The 18856-nt window shown below is 38.0% G+C and overlaps 1 protein-coding gene across 1 annotated transcript in view; it reads right to left on the bottom strand.

Annotated features, from left to right (window-relative positions):
- The window catches only part of USH2A (usherin), a 770355-nt gene extending 755714 nt beyond the window's left edge, over positions 1-14641 (bottom strand). Inside the window, exons 1-2 of the mRNA XM_067729757.1 lie at positions 13961-14641; positions 10215-10380 (exon numbers count right to left, since the gene is read on the bottom strand). Coding sequence (XP_067585858.1) covers positions 10215-10380; positions 13961-14445 — 651 coding nt within the window. The 5' untranslated portion in view covers positions 14446-14641. The remainder of the gene's footprint in view (positions 1-10214; positions 10381-13960) is intronic.
- Between the last annotated feature and the right edge of the window lie 4215 nt (positions 14642-18856).

Below are 18856 nucleotides of genomic sequence, written 5' to 3'. Positions count from 1 at the left end.
GTAGACACAGGTAAATTTATTCTAAAACTTATATGGAAAGGCACAGGCCCTGAAATATATTAAAAATATGAAATCCGTGGTGAAGTAAGGAACAGGTTGGGTGTGTTTATAAAAGGGAAATTTGGGGTAGCCTTATGGTAATAGAACTGTTCTTTATCTTGACTATGATGGAGCCACAAATCTACATATGTGATAAAACTGTGTAGAACTACACACCCAAACGAGTCCAGAAAAATGGAAAGTCTAAATAAAGTGGGTGGATTGTATCAACGTCAGTATCCTGGTTGTGATATTATGCTATAGTTTTGCAAGATGTTACCCTTGGGTAAGGGCTACTTGGGATCTCTCTGTATTATTTCTCACAAATGTTTGCAAGTCGACAATTATCTCAAAAAAAGTTAATTAAAAATAAACAAAGAAGCACTATCTACACTGGACCCCTCCAAGTTTAGTGCTCCCTAGTTTTCAAAATTTCTTGGGTCTCACTTCTCTTTAATATTTATAAAAGCCTCTTCCCACAAACTTTGAGATGTTCTGTCTGAGACTGCTACAGGTATTTTAAGGGATTAAATAATAATGGTCACCATTTGTCCCAATGTGTATTCCCACAGAATTCATCTTATTTCCAGTTTACTGCTACCTCTCATTCAACCCAAACATTGAACCCAACTCTTTTATATAAATTCCCTAAGGTACCAAACCCCTCAAAATAGCTACCTGTAATCGATTTTGGCCAAATAACTACAATAACACAATGGATTTGCATCCCAGAAAACAACAAAATTAACATTACATATTGTACATCCATAACCTAAACTTTCTCGGTCAACCCCACTACAGTGAAACTGGCACGAGCTGAGTCTCCTCTTCCAGCCCTTCGTCTCTGGCTCTCCTCTCCTCCCCGACCCCCAATTGGAATGCCTTATGTCCTTTCCCTGCCCTTTCCTTTTTCCTTTCTTTCTTTTCTCCCTAGATTGAGAACCATGAACACAAATCATAAACAAGAGAATCCAACTAGTTTTCTACTTCTAGAATATACAATGTTTTTCAGGGATTATCTCATGTAGTCTTTAGAAAGCAGAATGACTGCTTTTCCTGATATGAACACTTACAAAAAATATATATTGACATACATACACACATAATTATATATATATTATATATATAAATATCACTTTTTCTCTGCTGTAATTAAATAATTGGAAGATTAACAAATCTATTAAAGCCTTTCCATTCTTGGAAAAGTTTTTATAATTTGTTTTATTTTAACTGTTCTTTCTTTGGCTTAGAGATATCTAAACTGGTATCTTGAACATATGCTCTTATTATGCATCCAGAACAATACAGCTGCTTGGAATATTTTTGAACGTCGCATTTGAGAGAGAGAAATACCAAGGGAAAATATATGGGAAAAGAAAACTATTCAAGGCCATGTTTAAATAAAGTCATATTCTCTCTTCCATTACCAAGCAATACATACCATAGGCCAAATTCTGCCCTAGGTTATATGAGCGCTCTTCTTTTTGACTTTAGTGGGAATTGTTCATGTATAACTGAAGGCTTCAGTTAGCCCCGTGGACACAAAAATGCCTACCCTCAAAAGAAGCAAAAATGATCTGTCTTATTTGGCTTTTAGATGAAAGTGATATAATATAAATGACAATTCCATTAGATAATATAGGTTTTAAAAAGCACTACCATCAAGTTTTAACCATTACAAATTTGAGAGAATTACCATAGTGGCATTGGCAAGACCAGAGATTGTTGAAACAAATAAGAAGACGTTGGAAAATACTTTTCTTTTTATCGCCATTTTCAATTTTAGTAGTGTATGGAATAACTGTGCCCTATAATATTTGTATATATTTTCCTTTTGCATATATTGTACATTTTCTAGCTATTGGCTGAGAATCAACCATTTTCTAGCAGAAAAAAATTGCTAAGTTCTTCAAATATCAGTTTCTAAGTTTAAATGTTAATTTATCCATAGCTTGCTTTAGATTTTGATTAGAGGTTTTTCCAGAGGAAAGGTCTTACTTACTGAACTTAAATTTTTGCCATGAAATATTAGACTGATAACATTCAGACTTGTAAAGGGTAAACACTACAATGAGAGGTGTGTTCATCTTTTTGCATACATCAGCTAGACAAACCTTTTCTTTTGGTGTGTGTGTGTGTATATATATATATATATATGTATGTATATACATATACATGTATATATATGTATGTATATATATATAGTGTATATACTAATGGAGAATAATAGTTACGAAACAGATTGGATTAGGAGCAGGTGAAAAAACCTGGGTTGTCTGTCAGAGGGAGAAACAAAAACAAAAGACTTCATAGCTCTATGTAAAACTCTAAGCCACTTTTTCCAGCCTTTTTCATTTAACACATGATACATTTCTTTCTAAGAAACTCAGACCCTCCGAGGCTTACTAACATCTTTTGCTATTTTCATCTTCCAGGCATTGCTCACCTATTCCTGGTATGTAGAATTTCTTCCTTCCTCCTCTTCTCCACCTTAAAAGCCTATTTTTCCTTCAATAGTTAACTCAGATCCTACCTTCCTTATGCATCTTTCCTGACATACCTGAATTGGAATGAGTCATTTCCTGTCTTAAATTCTGATTATTTTATTTTGTTATACACTTTGTAATCCATCAAGGTAGGAAGCAGAACAAGAAATAATACTTGGGCCCCACCCCAGACCAATGAAGACACAATGGAGTGTGGGCACCTGAATATCTTTGAAAGTTTCTCAATGATGCTAGTGATCTCTAGAGTTGAGTATTACTCTGAGCTGCAGTCTAGCTTGTAAGTACTAAATATCAGAATTCTGACTCTCTTCCAGTACTTCTCCTTGGGCAAATGAAACCATTAGTCATGCAATCATCCAAGCCAGAAATCTGGGATTTATCATCTCCCTTTACCTTAACCTCTACTTTCCTTCCATCAACAAGCCCTTTGATTTTAATTCCTGAATAGCTTTCAAAGCTGACCACTTCTCTGTGTATCTGCTATTGCCATCATGGTTCAAGGTATCTCACTTGGGCTCTAAGAGTAACCTAACAACACTTTTTTCTTGTCCTCATGCAAACTGTTCTCCTTCGTTGCAACCAACATAGTCCTTCTGAAAAGATAATCTGCTCAGGCCATACATTTTCCTTACTTCCCCCCACTTCCTCCCTCATCCCCTGTTCCCTGCATAAAGTATCTCAGTAGAGTTCTCTTGAAAACACTTTCACATGGCCAACAGTGATCTTTAAAACATAGCATCTTCCAATGGCTCTGGCTACATTTCACATGCTGCTACACTCCACCTCCACTGGCCTTTCAGTATCTCATATGCAACAAAGTCCCTTTTACAAAAGGGCATCTGCACTATTTGCTATGCATGGATGAAATGTTCGTCTCTACTCTGGACACCTAGTTCAATCCTGTATGTTCTTTTGAATATATACTGTTATCAGTTAAATTCCGTCCCCCCACAAAAGACAGACTGAAGTCCTAACCCCCCATGTCTGTGACTATGACCTTATTTGGAAACAGAGTCTTCGTGGATATAATCAAGTTAAGGTGAAGTCATACTGATTAGTTGGATCCTAACCCAGTATAACTGGTGTCCTTACAGAAAGAGGAGACACTGACACACACACACACACACACACAGGGGAGGAGATGGCCATGTGATATCGGAGGCAGAGATGAGGCTGATGCATCTACAAACTCAGGATTTCCGGCAAACACCGGAAGCTAGAAGAAGCAAGTGAGGCTACTCCTCTATAAGTTTTAGAAAGAGCATGGTCTTGCAGACACCTTAATTTCAGACTTCTGGCCTCCAGAACTGGGAGAGAATACATTGTTGTTCTTTCAAGCTACTCAGCTGGTGATTTTTTAGGGCAGGCCTAGCAAACTAATACTCGTATCTAATACAATTTCTTCAAAGTAAGCTTCCCTTGACTTCAGAGATTTGATCAAATTGTCCTTCAGATGATCCCACAGAACATATCACAGTTATAATTCGGTTTTCCTTGGTGTGATTGTCTTTTCCTTCCAATAGACTGTAAGCTCCATTACAGCAGACTATAAAGTACTTTATCAGACATTATTTTCTTTACATGTCATTTACAGTAGAAGCTAAATAGGCTGGGTTTATCTTTGCTCCCAATTGTCACAGGTATCTATCATTTCAAGGAGCTACATAATTTTCCGAGGGTTGTACAAATTTTAAGTAAAATATCAAGAATTAAACATTGCCTTTTGGCTAAATATTATAGTTTAAAGTCTCATGCAAAAATGTACAGAGAATAATTTTTACGTTTTTACTTGGAGGGTTTTACCTTTCTCCATAATCAAGTGGGAAGAATTCCCCCTTATTTTTAAGGTATCCTTGCAAAAGGCTTGGTTCTGTATGCCACAGACCAGGTGATCAGGGTGGGTTAAGTGGATTATTCTTTCTTTAATCCACTAGTCTTTCCTGACTGTCATAAACCAAAAAGATATTGAGCAGAACTGTATATAAAATGATATCCTGTTATGTATTTAAGGCACCTGTATCCCTGAGAGATATGATTGTAAACTATATTGATTTGAATTATTTGTACAAATCATGTAAATATGTGAAGCATTACAAATATGTACAAATGTATGAAAATTCATTTATATTTTATTTACTTTACAAATATGTCTTGTTTCAGTTCTTGGTTTTTGTCAAGGGGAGTTCAGAGAACTTTGATAATTAACTACTTCTTCTGTCTTCAGTGACCTAGGTTCACAGCAATTTATTATTTTTTTAGGTAAAGGTCAGAGAAAATTGAGACTGTAAATTCTGGCAGACAATTTAACCTCTCTAAGGCTCCTTTTTTAATCCAGTTCACCTAGTCAGTGCTCAATAATCACAGCTGTTATTATTATCATCACTTTCAGCTGATTATTCTGAAAAGCTTTGTTAAATTCTATTGATCTTTACTTCATTTTGAATAACAAACTATTCCCCTAACTTGGGTGATATTCAGTAGGCTAGCTACAAACAGAAGGCTTTCATATACATGTAAATAGTTACAGTTTAAAGCAATGAAAATTATTAAAGGAACGATATGGATTGAGATTCTCTTGTGGTGGGAGTCGAGGTGATGCCCCCAGGAGAATGCCAGTTCACAGAGCTTCCTGAAATGAATGAGGAAGCTTCCATAAGGCTGTGAGGACGTTTTATGTTCCCTCAATCAATAGAGACATGGCAATACCTTTATAAAGCGTGCACATGGGCATACACTCCAGAGATTCACTGAGAGAGTTGGTTTATCTATTCTAACAAATGTTGGTTAAATTGCATTTTCTTTTTCTCCAGAACCATCAATAGTTTCCCTTTTTCAGATTGAATACATAAATCAAAGAACATTTTTCAGGAACAAACTATGATTATGAAACTCCTATTCTTCGTCTGTTGATCCCTAAAACTTTATTTACCCATGCATTTTTTTCCTTCACTGTATCAGATTAGAACTGCTCTTTTTCACTTTATTGTAGCTAGGACCATCTGTGGCTCTTGACTTGTCAGTGTATCGAGGAGCTCTCAAAAGAGCATAGATGATGTGAAAAACCCCACTGCTAAACTATTTCTTGCGTCCATACTTGCAGTATTTCATCAGCTTCTAATTATAGGACATAATTATTTGACTGCATTTTAGCATAATTACTAATGGGTTACTATATTAATGATTCTTTGATGCCATTTGTCCTATACAATGTGTAGTACTACTTAAGGGAAAACAGTTTTCAGAGTTTCATAAAACTCTGAGGTTTTACTTTTAAATGATGTGCAACTAAATGTCAATATACTTCCAAGTTGTACTACCCACACGCCCTAACAAACTGCTGAAGTAAAATCCTTTCACATATTTTCAAAACTTTTTTTTAAAAAAAGAAAATCCGAAGAGGTCTCTTAAAATAACTATAACATGTGCTGATTCAATATGAAAACTAAGCTTTAAAAAAAATCTGCTAATGTTATCAGTGTTCCCCACTCGATAATAAAAAGTCTGAATTGATTTTTTTCCAGTTTTAGTACAAAATATATGACATAACGAATTTCAGCTTGATATAATTTGAAATAGCCAATATATTAAACTCCAAAGTGAAATTTAAATTGGCAATCATGTCAGGTTCAAGTCCCTGAATGAATATTAATTTAAAAACTAATCATTTTCCAACAGGTTGAAGCTTCGAAATGCTAGCTCTTGAATAAAAGCTGTTAGATCCATTACTGTAACATCAGGCATTTTTTGTTTAGGAAACTAGACCTCCAACATTTGGTATGTCTGGCTCTTCCTAGCATCTTTTTTTTTGCCCAGGGAGTTAATTATTTAAAACTCATTTCTTTTTCTGGATTTGGTAAATTAGAATTCTGATTTTACTGATGGAAAGCTGATACTGAGTGAACTGTCTGAGGTAAGGTGTAAGGTCAGATCGGTTAATTAATTTTATGTGACTGTGTCTTTCTAAGTTAAATTCTGAGCCAACTCCATGAGTAAAGATGTTTTATTTTTATATACACACACGCACAGACCTTGTAAATTCATTGATTGTGGCCATATTGGAGGATGAGTAAAAATATATGCATACACTACAGACTTGCAATTTTTAACTCGACTAAGCCAGATTATCTGTGTGTTCTAGCCTATGCCCAGCATTATGAAGTCCCTAACCTCAAAATCAAACAGAATTTGGATGCACTATATTATAAGGCAACAGAGAATAAGTTACATTTCATATTAAAATATGTTCTTTGCAGTTAACTAGTGAAAGAGTTACAAGCTGCATTTGTCCATATCTTGGCTATGAAATCTACCAAAAAAATGTTTGTGTAAATACCAGATAGCAGGGGGAAGCAGAAAAAAGCACAAACCCGATCGTCAGTTGAGGACAAAGCTCTGTCACTTACCATCACTGTCTAGACAACCCTACACAACTTAGAAGCTTTCCATACTTTCAAAGTCACTTACTTTTTAACGTAGAATTCTAGGAAGTCTGGTTTTGTTCATCTAGTCCTATCCTCTTACTACATAAGTAAGAAAACTGAGTCAAGTGTATTTGTTAAAACTACTGAGTAGCATTACTTGAGTCAGATTTCTCTACACCTCATCTCTTATTCTTCCCACTGCTTTTTGTATTAACTTCCAAGGAATGAGCACATTCTTTATTAAACATCTATGAGTTATTATAAATATTGTAATATCTCAAATGTACTCAGACTTGTTTCCAGTTTAAAGGCACCCTACGCAGAACTCCAATTTAAATAATTGCTCTTTCATTTTTATTTGAATGAATCCAGGTCTCCATAATGCTGGGTACCCCCAAATCTATCAATAAATGCCAGACGAATAAATAAGCGATCTGCACGGCTTTTCTAATGATTTAGGACTGTTTCATTCTGTAGTTTTAACGTAAAATGTAGAATGGGGGGAACTTATGTAAATGTAAATAAATAAAAGAAGACCACAAATTGGATAGGACAAATTTTCTCTTGATAGTCGGTTATGAAATAAAGCAGTCTCATTAAATCATAAGTACTTTAACCTTTTCTTGAAAGAAGGGGAAGATTTAAAGATTTATAAAGAAATTTTGCCTAGACTAGGAAGTGACTCACATTTGACATGTATTGAAATGATAATGTTGATTCCAATAGGCACGCTAAGAGCATCTGACTCCCAGGGGAGTAATTCAGTCATGGTTACCTCTTCAAATTTGGAATTTTAAACTTTCTTTGTAAAGCTTTTAATGTACTACTGCCTGCCAAAACATGGCACATTTTCACAGATAAGGCAAAATAAAGGCAAGTAAAAAGCATTTTTTTCATCAGCGTTGATATAAAAATATGCGACAAATATAGCTATTCAACATCGTTTCAAGATTCCATTTCCTCAGTCTTCGGTGTTTTTTTTTTTGGCCACACGGCGGCACGCGGGATCTTAGTTCCCCAACAAGGGCTCAAACCTGCGTCTCCTGCAGTGGAAGCGCAGAGTCTTAACCGTTGGACCTCCAGGGAAGCCCCTCTGCAGTGGTTTCCATTTCCATTTTTTATATGGAAACGTCATAACACAATTCTGTTGGTCTGGTCAGTGGGTGGAATGGATAAGATATAGAACAAATTAGTCCCCTATCTGCTAACTACTGAACAAATGAGAGGCAAGCATGACACACTGAATCCATCATATGCTACAGATGTCAGACGTGACCTATCTTTTTGTCGGTCCTTTCAACCCTGGTGGCATGGAAACCTCTGCGTCCTGACAACCAAATTTTCTAAACTCATATCCTAATGAAAAGCAGAGTGGGGAGGGCGAAGGGTAAGCTGTGACAAAGCGAGAGAGAGGCATGGACATATATACACTACCAAACGTAAGGTAGATAGCTAGTGGGAAGCCGTCACATAGCACAGGGAGATCAGCTCGGTGCTTTGTGACCACCTAGAGGGCTGGGATAGGGAAGGTGGGAGGGAGGGAGACGCAAGAGGGAAGAGATATGGGAACATATGTATATGTATAACTGATTCACTTTGTTATAAAGCAGTAACTAACACACCATTGTAAAGCAACTATACTCCAATAAAGATGTAAATAAAAAAAAGAGAAAAGCAGAGTAGATAAGTCTAACATGATGACTGAATATCACTGTGTCAATACCATCCTATGGAAATCAATCATTGCTAATTCTCTGCATTTCTATTTTAAATGTTCTTCCTTAGGCTTTTAATGCATTGCAGTGCACATACATGGCAGAATTTCATACTACCAGGCCAAACAAAGGTATGTTTCAAGTGTATTTACGTCCTCAATAACGGCAGCTATGCTGAAAGAGACCTTAAAATCCAAGTAACAATTTTCAAGACCTTCTAAGTGAGATAGGCTGGAACCTGGGACCCTTTGCTGCAGTGTTTACACCTGGACAAATGTTTCCTGGAGCAACAAAATATAAAGAAAGAAACTATAAGGGACTAAAAATAACTGCATGCATGTCCAGTTGGGGCAAATTATGGACAAGATACAAAAAGACAAAAAAAAAACCTGCCACTTCTGAAGAACCAGAGCAAAAGCAGGGGACCGCACATGCCCCCGGCACACAGCACCGCCAAAGGGGTGGGCAGAACACCTAAGCCACCACTGTGGCCCAACCCCTGGACACACCCCTACCCTACCCCATATAAGGAATCAGCTCCACCCCCTTCAGGGAGCGAGCAAGGGAATCTGTTACTTGCTTTTTCTCCCCGCTGCTGCAGCAGGGGCCCCAGTAAAGCCTTGCCTGAATCTCGTCTGGCCTCTTATCAATTTCTATTGATTAAGGAGGCCAAGAACCCCGGTAAGTAACATAAGGAAGTCTACCTGCTTCAGGGTGAGGGAAAAAATGTGAGAGATCAAAGATTATTTTCATAAAGTGCACGAGGGTACAACTGTCCTCTAGGGCAAATGGGGTTTGCATGGACCACATTTGAGCACACCTATGAGAGCATATACTGAGAACTACAGTACACAGTACCTCTGGTATAAAAGGCAAGGGTGACTTAAGCTGCACTGGACCATTCCAGAGCCCTAAAGAAACCAAAGAATAAACTGTCTCCATTCCTGACAACCATAAAATACCAACCATCTCACAGTTATCTCAGTCTTTAGCAGCTTCTAAGGCGAATACAAACTGTGGTTGACAACTGAAGTAATAATATAACACCTTTTGAGTGTCTGATGTGTGAAGTTCATTAGTTCTAAGGTCAACATTTTAACACAACAGCCGAATTGTATTCATATCATCAGATGCTATCCACCAAAAACCACTGTAAAAACCAGGCAGGGGTCTTAATACTGCCAAGACTAGTAAAATTAGAACTAGACTGCAAAAGAGCCCTTCCACATTTTTGAACAAAATAAAATACACTAAGCAAATAAAACAAACATTTCCTGAGGATACTACCCCAAATGGGATCGTCCTAACCTTCTGTGGGCATCTTCACAGTAATTTTGAGGGGGAAATTCTGGTATATCAAGAGATACATCATTAGGTCATTTAAATATCGTTTTTCTTTAGTTGTCATTTACACATAGTTGAAATCTAAAAGGTAGAGCTTCAAATCTGATGGGAAGATGCCATTTAAAGGAAAGAAAGGAAGATGGATCCCTGTGTTTAAACAAATGTTAAATATTTTTTATTTTACTCACCTGCACACTAAGATGAATCCATTTCTTCACAAGAATTCTCCCCAGTGTCATTACTTTCATTGGAGGCTGCAAACCATTTACTGTGCGGTAATAAAACATGGTCTCTTTCTCAGATATTGTAAGTTTTAACACAATCTGCCCATCCGCTGTCTTCTCTATAACACACCTTGGGAAGCAACCAGAAAAGAGAAAAGGTCAGCCTCCAACCGAAAGAGAGGCTAAGCCATCACCCAGTGATGGTGGCGTAACTGACCCCAAACTCCACTCAAAGTGTCACAATGAATAAGTACCTGAATGTTATCAAATTCAGGGCAAGCTTTCTCTCAATTAAGAAGCCCTTTTATTTCAATAAAAAATAGAATTCTTATTTACAATATATTCCCCCAGAACCTCCACTCCCTTTATTGGAGACTCATGATGGGAGCTCAAGTGGTCGAATCATCCTGCAAAACCAACATGTAGCCTATTGGCTAATTAGTTCCTCTGCTATTTCTTTTATAGGAAGCGGCACAATACACCACATCTGGCTTGGGTATTGAGTCACCAGCGCAAATCTTTTTTTTCTTTTTTTTTAAATGTAAAGAGAGGTTAGTGTCCATAGAAGGCTCTAAACCGCTAACCCTGAGGTCAGAATTGCTCTATTTAATTCTCATGATGAAATGGAGAACGGACGACTATAGCCTTTACTTTGCTCATCATCAACTAGCCAGAAGCCAAAGCCAGTGTCTGTAGCTCGCCATGACCACACGGCCCAACTGAGGCACTGAGATCATGGTAATGATCCTGGAGGAAAGGTCATCCAATCTTCTAAGAGTACAGTGCAATATTTTGATAAAATAGAAGAATTTTCAGAAAAACTTTAGGTCTGTGTAGGGCCAGTTATCAAATTACTTTGTTTTAATCACTTCTATTCTGATCACAATGGCACCCTTTTCCCATCCCTTTAAATAGACATTTTTATTTTTTATGTCTTCTAATTTCTCTCTTGATTTATGTTTAATATATTTTATTTTATACTAATTATATCATTGCATGTGCCTAGCCACTCTGTACCCACTGAGCAGAAACAGATATGAACTTAAGCAACCCTTTCCTATTACATTTCAACCTAGCAACTCAACTTTTTAGCAGATGAGAGAAGAGCTCCCTCCTCCAAATCTGCTATTTAAAGAGAAATATCATGGACAGTAGCCATCAACATCCCCCCCAAATAACTAGCTATTAAAGATACTCATCAGTCTGCATCTCACAGACAAGAACTCAAGAAGGCGGTAGGTACATCCCAGGGAGGAGAATTTTATCAAGTCCTAGAGGAGTCTGGGTTCCTTTCTTCACCTGGTTGCCTCCTACTCAGCATCTCCAGGATAATGCCTGATCCTAGAATCCTCCCTGCTCAAGGTTCGTAAGGGGCCTTCCCTTGAGCTCACTTATCGTGCTGCCTTGGTAACAACACCCATCCATCCGTCTTCCCATTCGATCATGAGTTTTCTGACAATAGCACCATAGCCTGGTTTATAGTAGAGCCTCAAAAAAATGAGTCAGTGATCTGAGTAGGAAGAATCGAAGAGGCAAAGGTAAGATTGGGCAAACCAAGAATTCTTGCTAAAGGTGTTTTTAAAACTTTCCTTAAAGGGCACATTTTTTCACAAATCATTCCTTCTCACTTGCATTTATTCTTTTTGAGAATTGAGAGGTAATATGACCGGAGAACACTTACCAGTCACTATTTCACTGTCACTTTTTTACTCTATCTGTACATATATTTGGTGATAAAGTTATGAGGCCAAATATATATATTTTAAATAAGGCAAATAGGTTTAGTTGACATACAGATTTTATATAAAGTGGAAATACGATTTTATGGAAATTCTATTGTGATTGTTTTTAACCCTATGGAAATTCTATTGTGATTTTTTTAACCCTTTGGTAGGTGAATATTTCTAAGTCATTGGAATGAAAGAATTTCTCTCTATTCCCTGTCTCTAGGTCTTAAACAATCTAAGAAGAGTTTGCCTCTGTTCATTTCTCTTGAGTTAAATCTACAAGTTAGAATTTGACCATTACTCAAGGATGTATTTGCCACATGCAGGCTTATTTCCCCAAGCTTACTGAAAATGCATTTCTTAATATGTTATTGATTATCTTCCTTGCTATTTTGTTTGCTTGTAAACATACTAGCTTGGGTAGATAATGAATGTGAGAGGAAGGCAGGTAGCAAAATATTTAGGAACTGGATTTATTTTGCTCCTGAATAAACAATAATTGGATAATCCATGTTTTGTTTGTTTTACTTATCTAGTACAAACACCCTGAAATTCCCCCAATTCCCACAGGTATTTCAGTTTTGAGAATGGAAACGACCTTGATGCATGGAACTCTCAAAACCATATACCATGTGCTACTGCCTCTATAAATACTCCTCTGTCTTATTTATACAAAATGATACCAATGGAAGATGAATTTGGTAGAGACATATCCCTTGTAAAAAGCTTGGAAAAAAATATTTCATCCTAGCCATATTTGTCAAGAGACAATTTTTTAAAACTCTTTGCACGTTAGTTACATAAACTAAGTAGGTTGGATTTACTGACATTTCAAACAGTAAGAAAACAGGGTTTTCTTTCAGGGCACATACAGAAATAGGGGTAACGGTTTGTGACGATTTTCACTCCAAATAAAACAAGATGAAAATATGCCAACTTTCACTTGGCACATTAAAACTAAACACCAAAGATATTTAAGCCATATTTGCTTATGAAATTATAAGACTCTTCTGGTTTGTTTCATGAGTTTTTAGATATTTGGCCAACATCCTCATACAAAGAAAACTTCACAAGGAGAAGAGGCAAAAGCCCTACAGGAAGATGAAAGATGAGCAAAATATGCCTCAAAACTGTCCTACTCGTTCCAGTTTCCAGATTGTTTCTAAACACTTAGGGGAAACATTAGATACAGCTTCAGAAACTATTACAGAATGAAAATCAGGTGATTACAGAAAATAACCACAAATGTTAACGAAGCCCCCCTCCGAACTCACTGAAGGCATTTCTACTGGGATGAATGGCATGAATGCTTTTGAGAAGCTTTTATGCTTCTCTGTATATTTCCTAACAGATGAAAACGCCAGGAAGCGAAGGGCCAAAAGCGACCTCTTTTCAGAGATAGAGTGTCATTCATTTATTCAACTCATTATTGAGCATCTTCCAAGATGAGTTAAACAAACATCTCTTCCTGGGAAAATAAGGATGCAGACAACACAGTCCTTAGCTCTCAGAGAACTACATGCCTAATGAAAATTGTATACTCTAGTAAGGGCAAGTTGTTTATACAAACCTGGACCAAAACTTTGAAAATATCCATTATTTGTATTGCTAGTCCCCATGACTTAAAACTCACACTGAGCCTGGTTGAGCCTCTGAAAACTAAGACCAAAAGTTTAGCTAAACTGCTGGAAAAAAAAAAAAAAAAAGAGCCAGGTGTAAATATGTCTGCCTGCCATGAAATTATTTTAACACACTCTTCTCTGAGGGTTTACTTCATCCATGGAAAGGAGAAAAATACTTCGAACTTAGGAAAAATTATTTGGAATATAAAGTTGACCAGGAGAGCCTAATATAGGAGTAGGTCTTCAGTTGCATCAATTCCAAAGTGCCTTCATTTCTAGGTTGGAATTCAAGTTGCAATACCCTTGACTCTTACTGATTTTGCAGGACCCTAGGAAAGCTTACACTCCCTCTGCTACTTACATTACACCTTCTTGCTCGGGTTTCAACCACACAGCTAGAGTAAATGATGCCGCCAACCTGGCAGCAGGAGGAGAGGCAAAGCAACTCTGGTGATTTCCAAAAATGAAACTTGCAGAAGGGCCGTGGGCATCGGGACTCAGATCACGCCGGTCTACGGTGATGCAGCCGCTGAGGCCCGCTGAGAAGAGGTCAGTGTAGGTGGGGGGCGACGATCGGTAAGGACAATCCTGAATGCAGAACCGCTGGGGACAGACCCGAAGGCCTTCAGCTGCGGCAGAGCTCTGACAGAAGGTGCTTCGGGCTGGGAGTCCACACGTCGCTTGGGTTGGCACCACCGAAACCTTCTTGAAAGCTGCCACGTTCTCCAGCCTTGGGAAAAGGCCCTGCGAGTCAGCCCACGATATGGAAGCAAAATAAGTAAAGAGCCACGTTTTAGGGGTGGGAAACAAGAAGCCGAAGCCCAAAGAAAGTGCCAGGCAATTCATGTTTACACAAAAGCATTCTCCTTCCGATCAAGCGTTCCTAAATAAATAATCAGGCCGACGGCGCTGGCCAGCGACTCTTTAACACGGCGTGCTTTAAATAACATTGAGATAAATCCATTTTCGGCAAACCGCAGACGCCTTTTCACACTGGGGTAACACCGGAGGCCTCCTTAGTGATGGCGAAGACATGAGTAGCAGCTGGTGTCTGGGAATCAAAAGCAGAGAGTCAAGGAAGAGCTGTTACTGTTACATCTTTAAAACTGTCGGTACATTCTAAGCAGGGGGATTCCGAGTCCCCAGGAAACATGATTAAACTTCTTAAAAACATTTTGAAGTACACTCTCTAGAGTAAAACACTCATTCTTTTGGTAACTCTCTTCATCGGGCAAATCAAGCACTCGAAAAGCCCACAGGACAACCAGTTGGACGTACACGTATGTGCACATACTTTTATTAATATATTTCCCCACACAGTAATTTCAGATTGCTACTCCACCCCAGGGAATTAGCACTAACCACTCTCCTTCACAAGGTAAAGAACTATATAGATTTCCTTTACACACGCACGGGACGTTGCTAACGCAGAGCTAACTTGCAGATGTCCCGAATAAAGCTGGCAAAGCACTTTGGGCCTTTCCCCCCGCCTCATCGCAGCATGTGCGGCAACTTTAAGCTCACGGTAAAGCTGATTAGAAACCCAGCACCATCTGTCCGTCCCACGCCTCCGTATTTAGCAAACGTTTGTGTGTTTCCTCATAAGACTTTGTGTAGGTTACATATGGACCCCTGATACTGTGTAAGTAATTGTATTGATAAATAAGCTGAGTTACCATTTCTTTATAGCATTTCAACCAGGCCCCTCAGTGTGACAAATGGCTCTTCACAGGACCGCTGTCCCTGGTTGCCTGGCAACGCTGCGGTAACCTCCGGAAAGTCTCAGCAAATAGGCCACAGCAGCAGGACGGCCGCATGGAAGACTTGGGTGCCCAAGTCAGGGATTCTGCGCAGCGAACGCTTGGTTACCTGAAACTCAGAGTGCAGTCTGCTGGCTGGCCCGCCTGGAACTGAGCTCCTCGAGCCTCCAGCAGGTGCCTCAAGCAGTGGGAGGGACCAGCATGGGGCCAGGCATGCATAATTTTAAAGTAGCAGTGCACCTTATCCTCTAATCCCTTCTTTTGCCCCTCCCCTTTCCCTGGCTTTCATGCACCTCAATCCATTTAATCATGTCATCAAAATGATCTTACAGAAGCAAAAGGACGGCTGACTTCTTAGCTGCTTGACTGGATATGAATATGTGTGTCTTTACGAATGCATGTTTGATGTCAATTCTATGTAGTTTTATTACATCCAAAACTCTCTTCAACCGTCTGGGACATCCCATCCTATAGGAGAAACATTCTAAAGCAACTGATACTTCTATCCCTCCACTGTCTTATAAATGGAGAACTCATTTGGGAAACAACTAGCCAGTTGGGCTTTTTCTATAAGTTATCATATTTGGAGAAATGTTTAGAAGTGAGAGAAATGTCTGTATGGCATTTCTTGTTAGTAAGGCAGGCAGAGACAACTCCAGAATGTCTTCACTCAAATTCCCTTTCATTTCTCTTCCAAGAGAGACCTGGCCATAACTTTTAAGTATCCACTTTACCAGTCAGAACTAGGTGCTTCCAGAGGAAATCTTCATCTTTTGTCAAATTATCCTATTCTCTCTACTAGTTGATTATTATAATCTTGCAAGGGCAATTTTTATTTAAAAGCAAATTTTAATGTAAAACCAGCTAATATGTAAGGAAAATCTGGGGCAATATGTTTGGAAATAAGTACGTAGGACACAGTGAAGTAGACAAATGGATTACTCACACCTCTACAAAACATGCAACCAATATTGGTCTTCCAATGTGTTATTCAATATCTGGCTCCTCTTATTGCCTTAAGAATCCAAAGATTAACTTTAATTTTTAATTGTGGTGCTTCAGTATATCTTTTGGGTCACCATTCTGGGGATAAAAAAATCATCTCCACATAACAACTCCTGCTTTGTAGTAGGAAGTCATGACTCAAAAGAGACGATCTAAGATTAGCAACTCTGCTCCACAACCAGAAACGCTGCCTGTAATTTGCAAGGGCAGACAATGGATTGACACAGCCCTCAACTTTTGCAATTCTGTACTATCAATCGTGAAGATACATCTGGTAAATGATTTGGGCACCAACAGTTCTACCACCACTAGAAGTGCCTGAGAAATACATAAAGAAAAAAAAAAGTAAGAGTGTACAGGAGGAAAGTTTAGTTCAACACAAGTAACTATGTGCTACTATTTTTCTCGTATATTTTCGTGGATTCACTGGGTAGTTCTGTTCTAGACCAGCTTGGCTGGGGCTGGATGGTCTGATGTGGCCTCACTCTCTAATCTAGCAGTTGGCTTGACACTCATGGGAGTCTAACCCAAGCTCATTCTGGTGACAGCAGGAAAATTCTGAGCAACCTAAGATGGGAGAGCCTAAGGTAAAAGTATTATTCGGGCATCTGCTTATATCATATTTGCTAATGTTCCCATTGACCAGAGCAAGTCACATGGCCAAGCCCAGATTCAAAGGCTGTGAAATTGACTCAGTTCTTCAAAGAACAGTTGAGAATTGCTAGCAATTTCTTCTTCTAGTGGTAAAGACATCATTGACTCAGAATTTCCTTCCTCCGAAAAAGTCCAAAACATGGTCTTTTAGACAACTGTAAGTAATTTCATACTCATTATTGTGGAAAACATTACTATAATAAGCTTAGTTTTTCAAGTCCTTGAGGCTTAGCTCCTATTGATGGACAAAATCAAGGGATATCCTTGGGTTAACATTCTTTAATTTACTATTAAAATTGACTAACCTCTGCCATAAATGATCTAGAAAAACAGTGAATGTATAATAAGTACTATTAGATGTGAAATTAGAGGCATAAACTACAGAGGCAATGTGATTACAGATACAAGAAAAAGTAGACAATTTTATGAGAATTAAACTTGAGTTCTTAGGCAAATTGGAAAAGTTGCTTAAAATATTTCCAACTTAGACTGATTCAAGAAGAAGGAGAGATGGAAACAACCCAGATGTCCATCAGCTGCAGAACAGATAAAGAAATTGTGGTATATGCATAGGCTGGAAGGAGAAAGCACAAAGAAAGAAAAGTGAACTACCATTACAAGCAACAACGTAGATAAACCTCACAGACATGGTCGTCAGTGAAATAAGGCAGACGCCCCCAAGAACATAGTGTAAGATTCCATTTATATGAAGTGCAAAGGCAAAGCTAATCTGTGGTGACAGAAGTCAGAATAGTGCTCTCTTTAAGACAGAGGAAGAGACTGGAAAGTGTTCAAAGAAGCCAGCAGGAGTGCTGGACATTTATCTTGATATGGGTGGTGGTTACACAGGTGGATACATTTTTAAAAGTTCCTCAAGCTTTACTTAAGGTTTGTTCGCTTTGTGCAAATTATACCTCTATAAAAAAAAAGAGTAGTAAATTTAAAAAAATTTAAGATGAATAGTTCTATCTGTTATAGTCTGCAGTTAAATGTCTTCCCACAAGGAAAACGGTGGGCCTGGAGAGTTGCGCAAATCAGTTATACCACCCATCTGGGAAAACTGTAATTCCAATTTTTACAAACATTCTTGCAAATCGAATAAGAGAATATTTCCCTTCTTTTTTGAAGCAGTATAACCAAAAGAGAGAGGGAGAGAGAGAGAGAGTGCGTGTGTGTGTGTGTGTGTGTGTGTGTGTGTGTGTGTGTGTGTGTGAGAGAGAGAGAGAGAGAGAGAAAATATGATAAGGGAAAATTAAAGACCAATCATGCTCATATACATACTGCAAAAAAAAATTCTGAATAAAACATAAGCAAACTGAATTGAGAAGTATATCAGAAGCTTAAATCTTTTAAGTTGGCTTTATTCCAGAATTGCAAAATTGGTTTGAATTTAAAAAATATATTAATTCACCATAAAAATAGTAAAAATTCTTGTGAGTTTTTAGGACCAAAACCCTTAACAAACTAAAGAAGAAAACTTCTATAACTTGACGGTTTACAAAAGCAACATCATAAATAATAATAATCAGGATAAATAGCACTTTTGTTAAAATCAGGAGTAGTACAAGAACACCTACTATCACAGCTTCTAATCAACATTTTACTAGCCAGTGCGTGAAAATAAGGAAAAGATAAACCAAAGCATAAGTACTGAAAATGATTATCAAATGTCATACATTTCTCTAAATAACAAAATCCAAAGACAAATATTTGACCTAGGTTCTGGAGAGAAGATGTACATATGATGAATGCTGCTCATCAATTTCGGGCTCTTTTTTCTAGGCACAAACTACTTGACCCCTTGTCAAGTTAGAGGTGGCCACGTGACTTGCTTTAGC

The sequence above is a fragment of the Pseudorca crassidens genome, chromosome 2, assembly GCF_039906515.1.
Source record: "Pseudorca crassidens isolate mPseCra1 chromosome 2, mPseCra1.hap1, whole genome shotgun sequence".
NCBI classification, from domain to species: domain Eukaryota; kingdom Metazoa; phylum Chordata; class Mammalia; order Artiodactyla; family Delphinidae; genus Pseudorca; species Pseudorca crassidens.
This window is presented reverse-complemented; position numbering and strand designations above follow the sequence as displayed.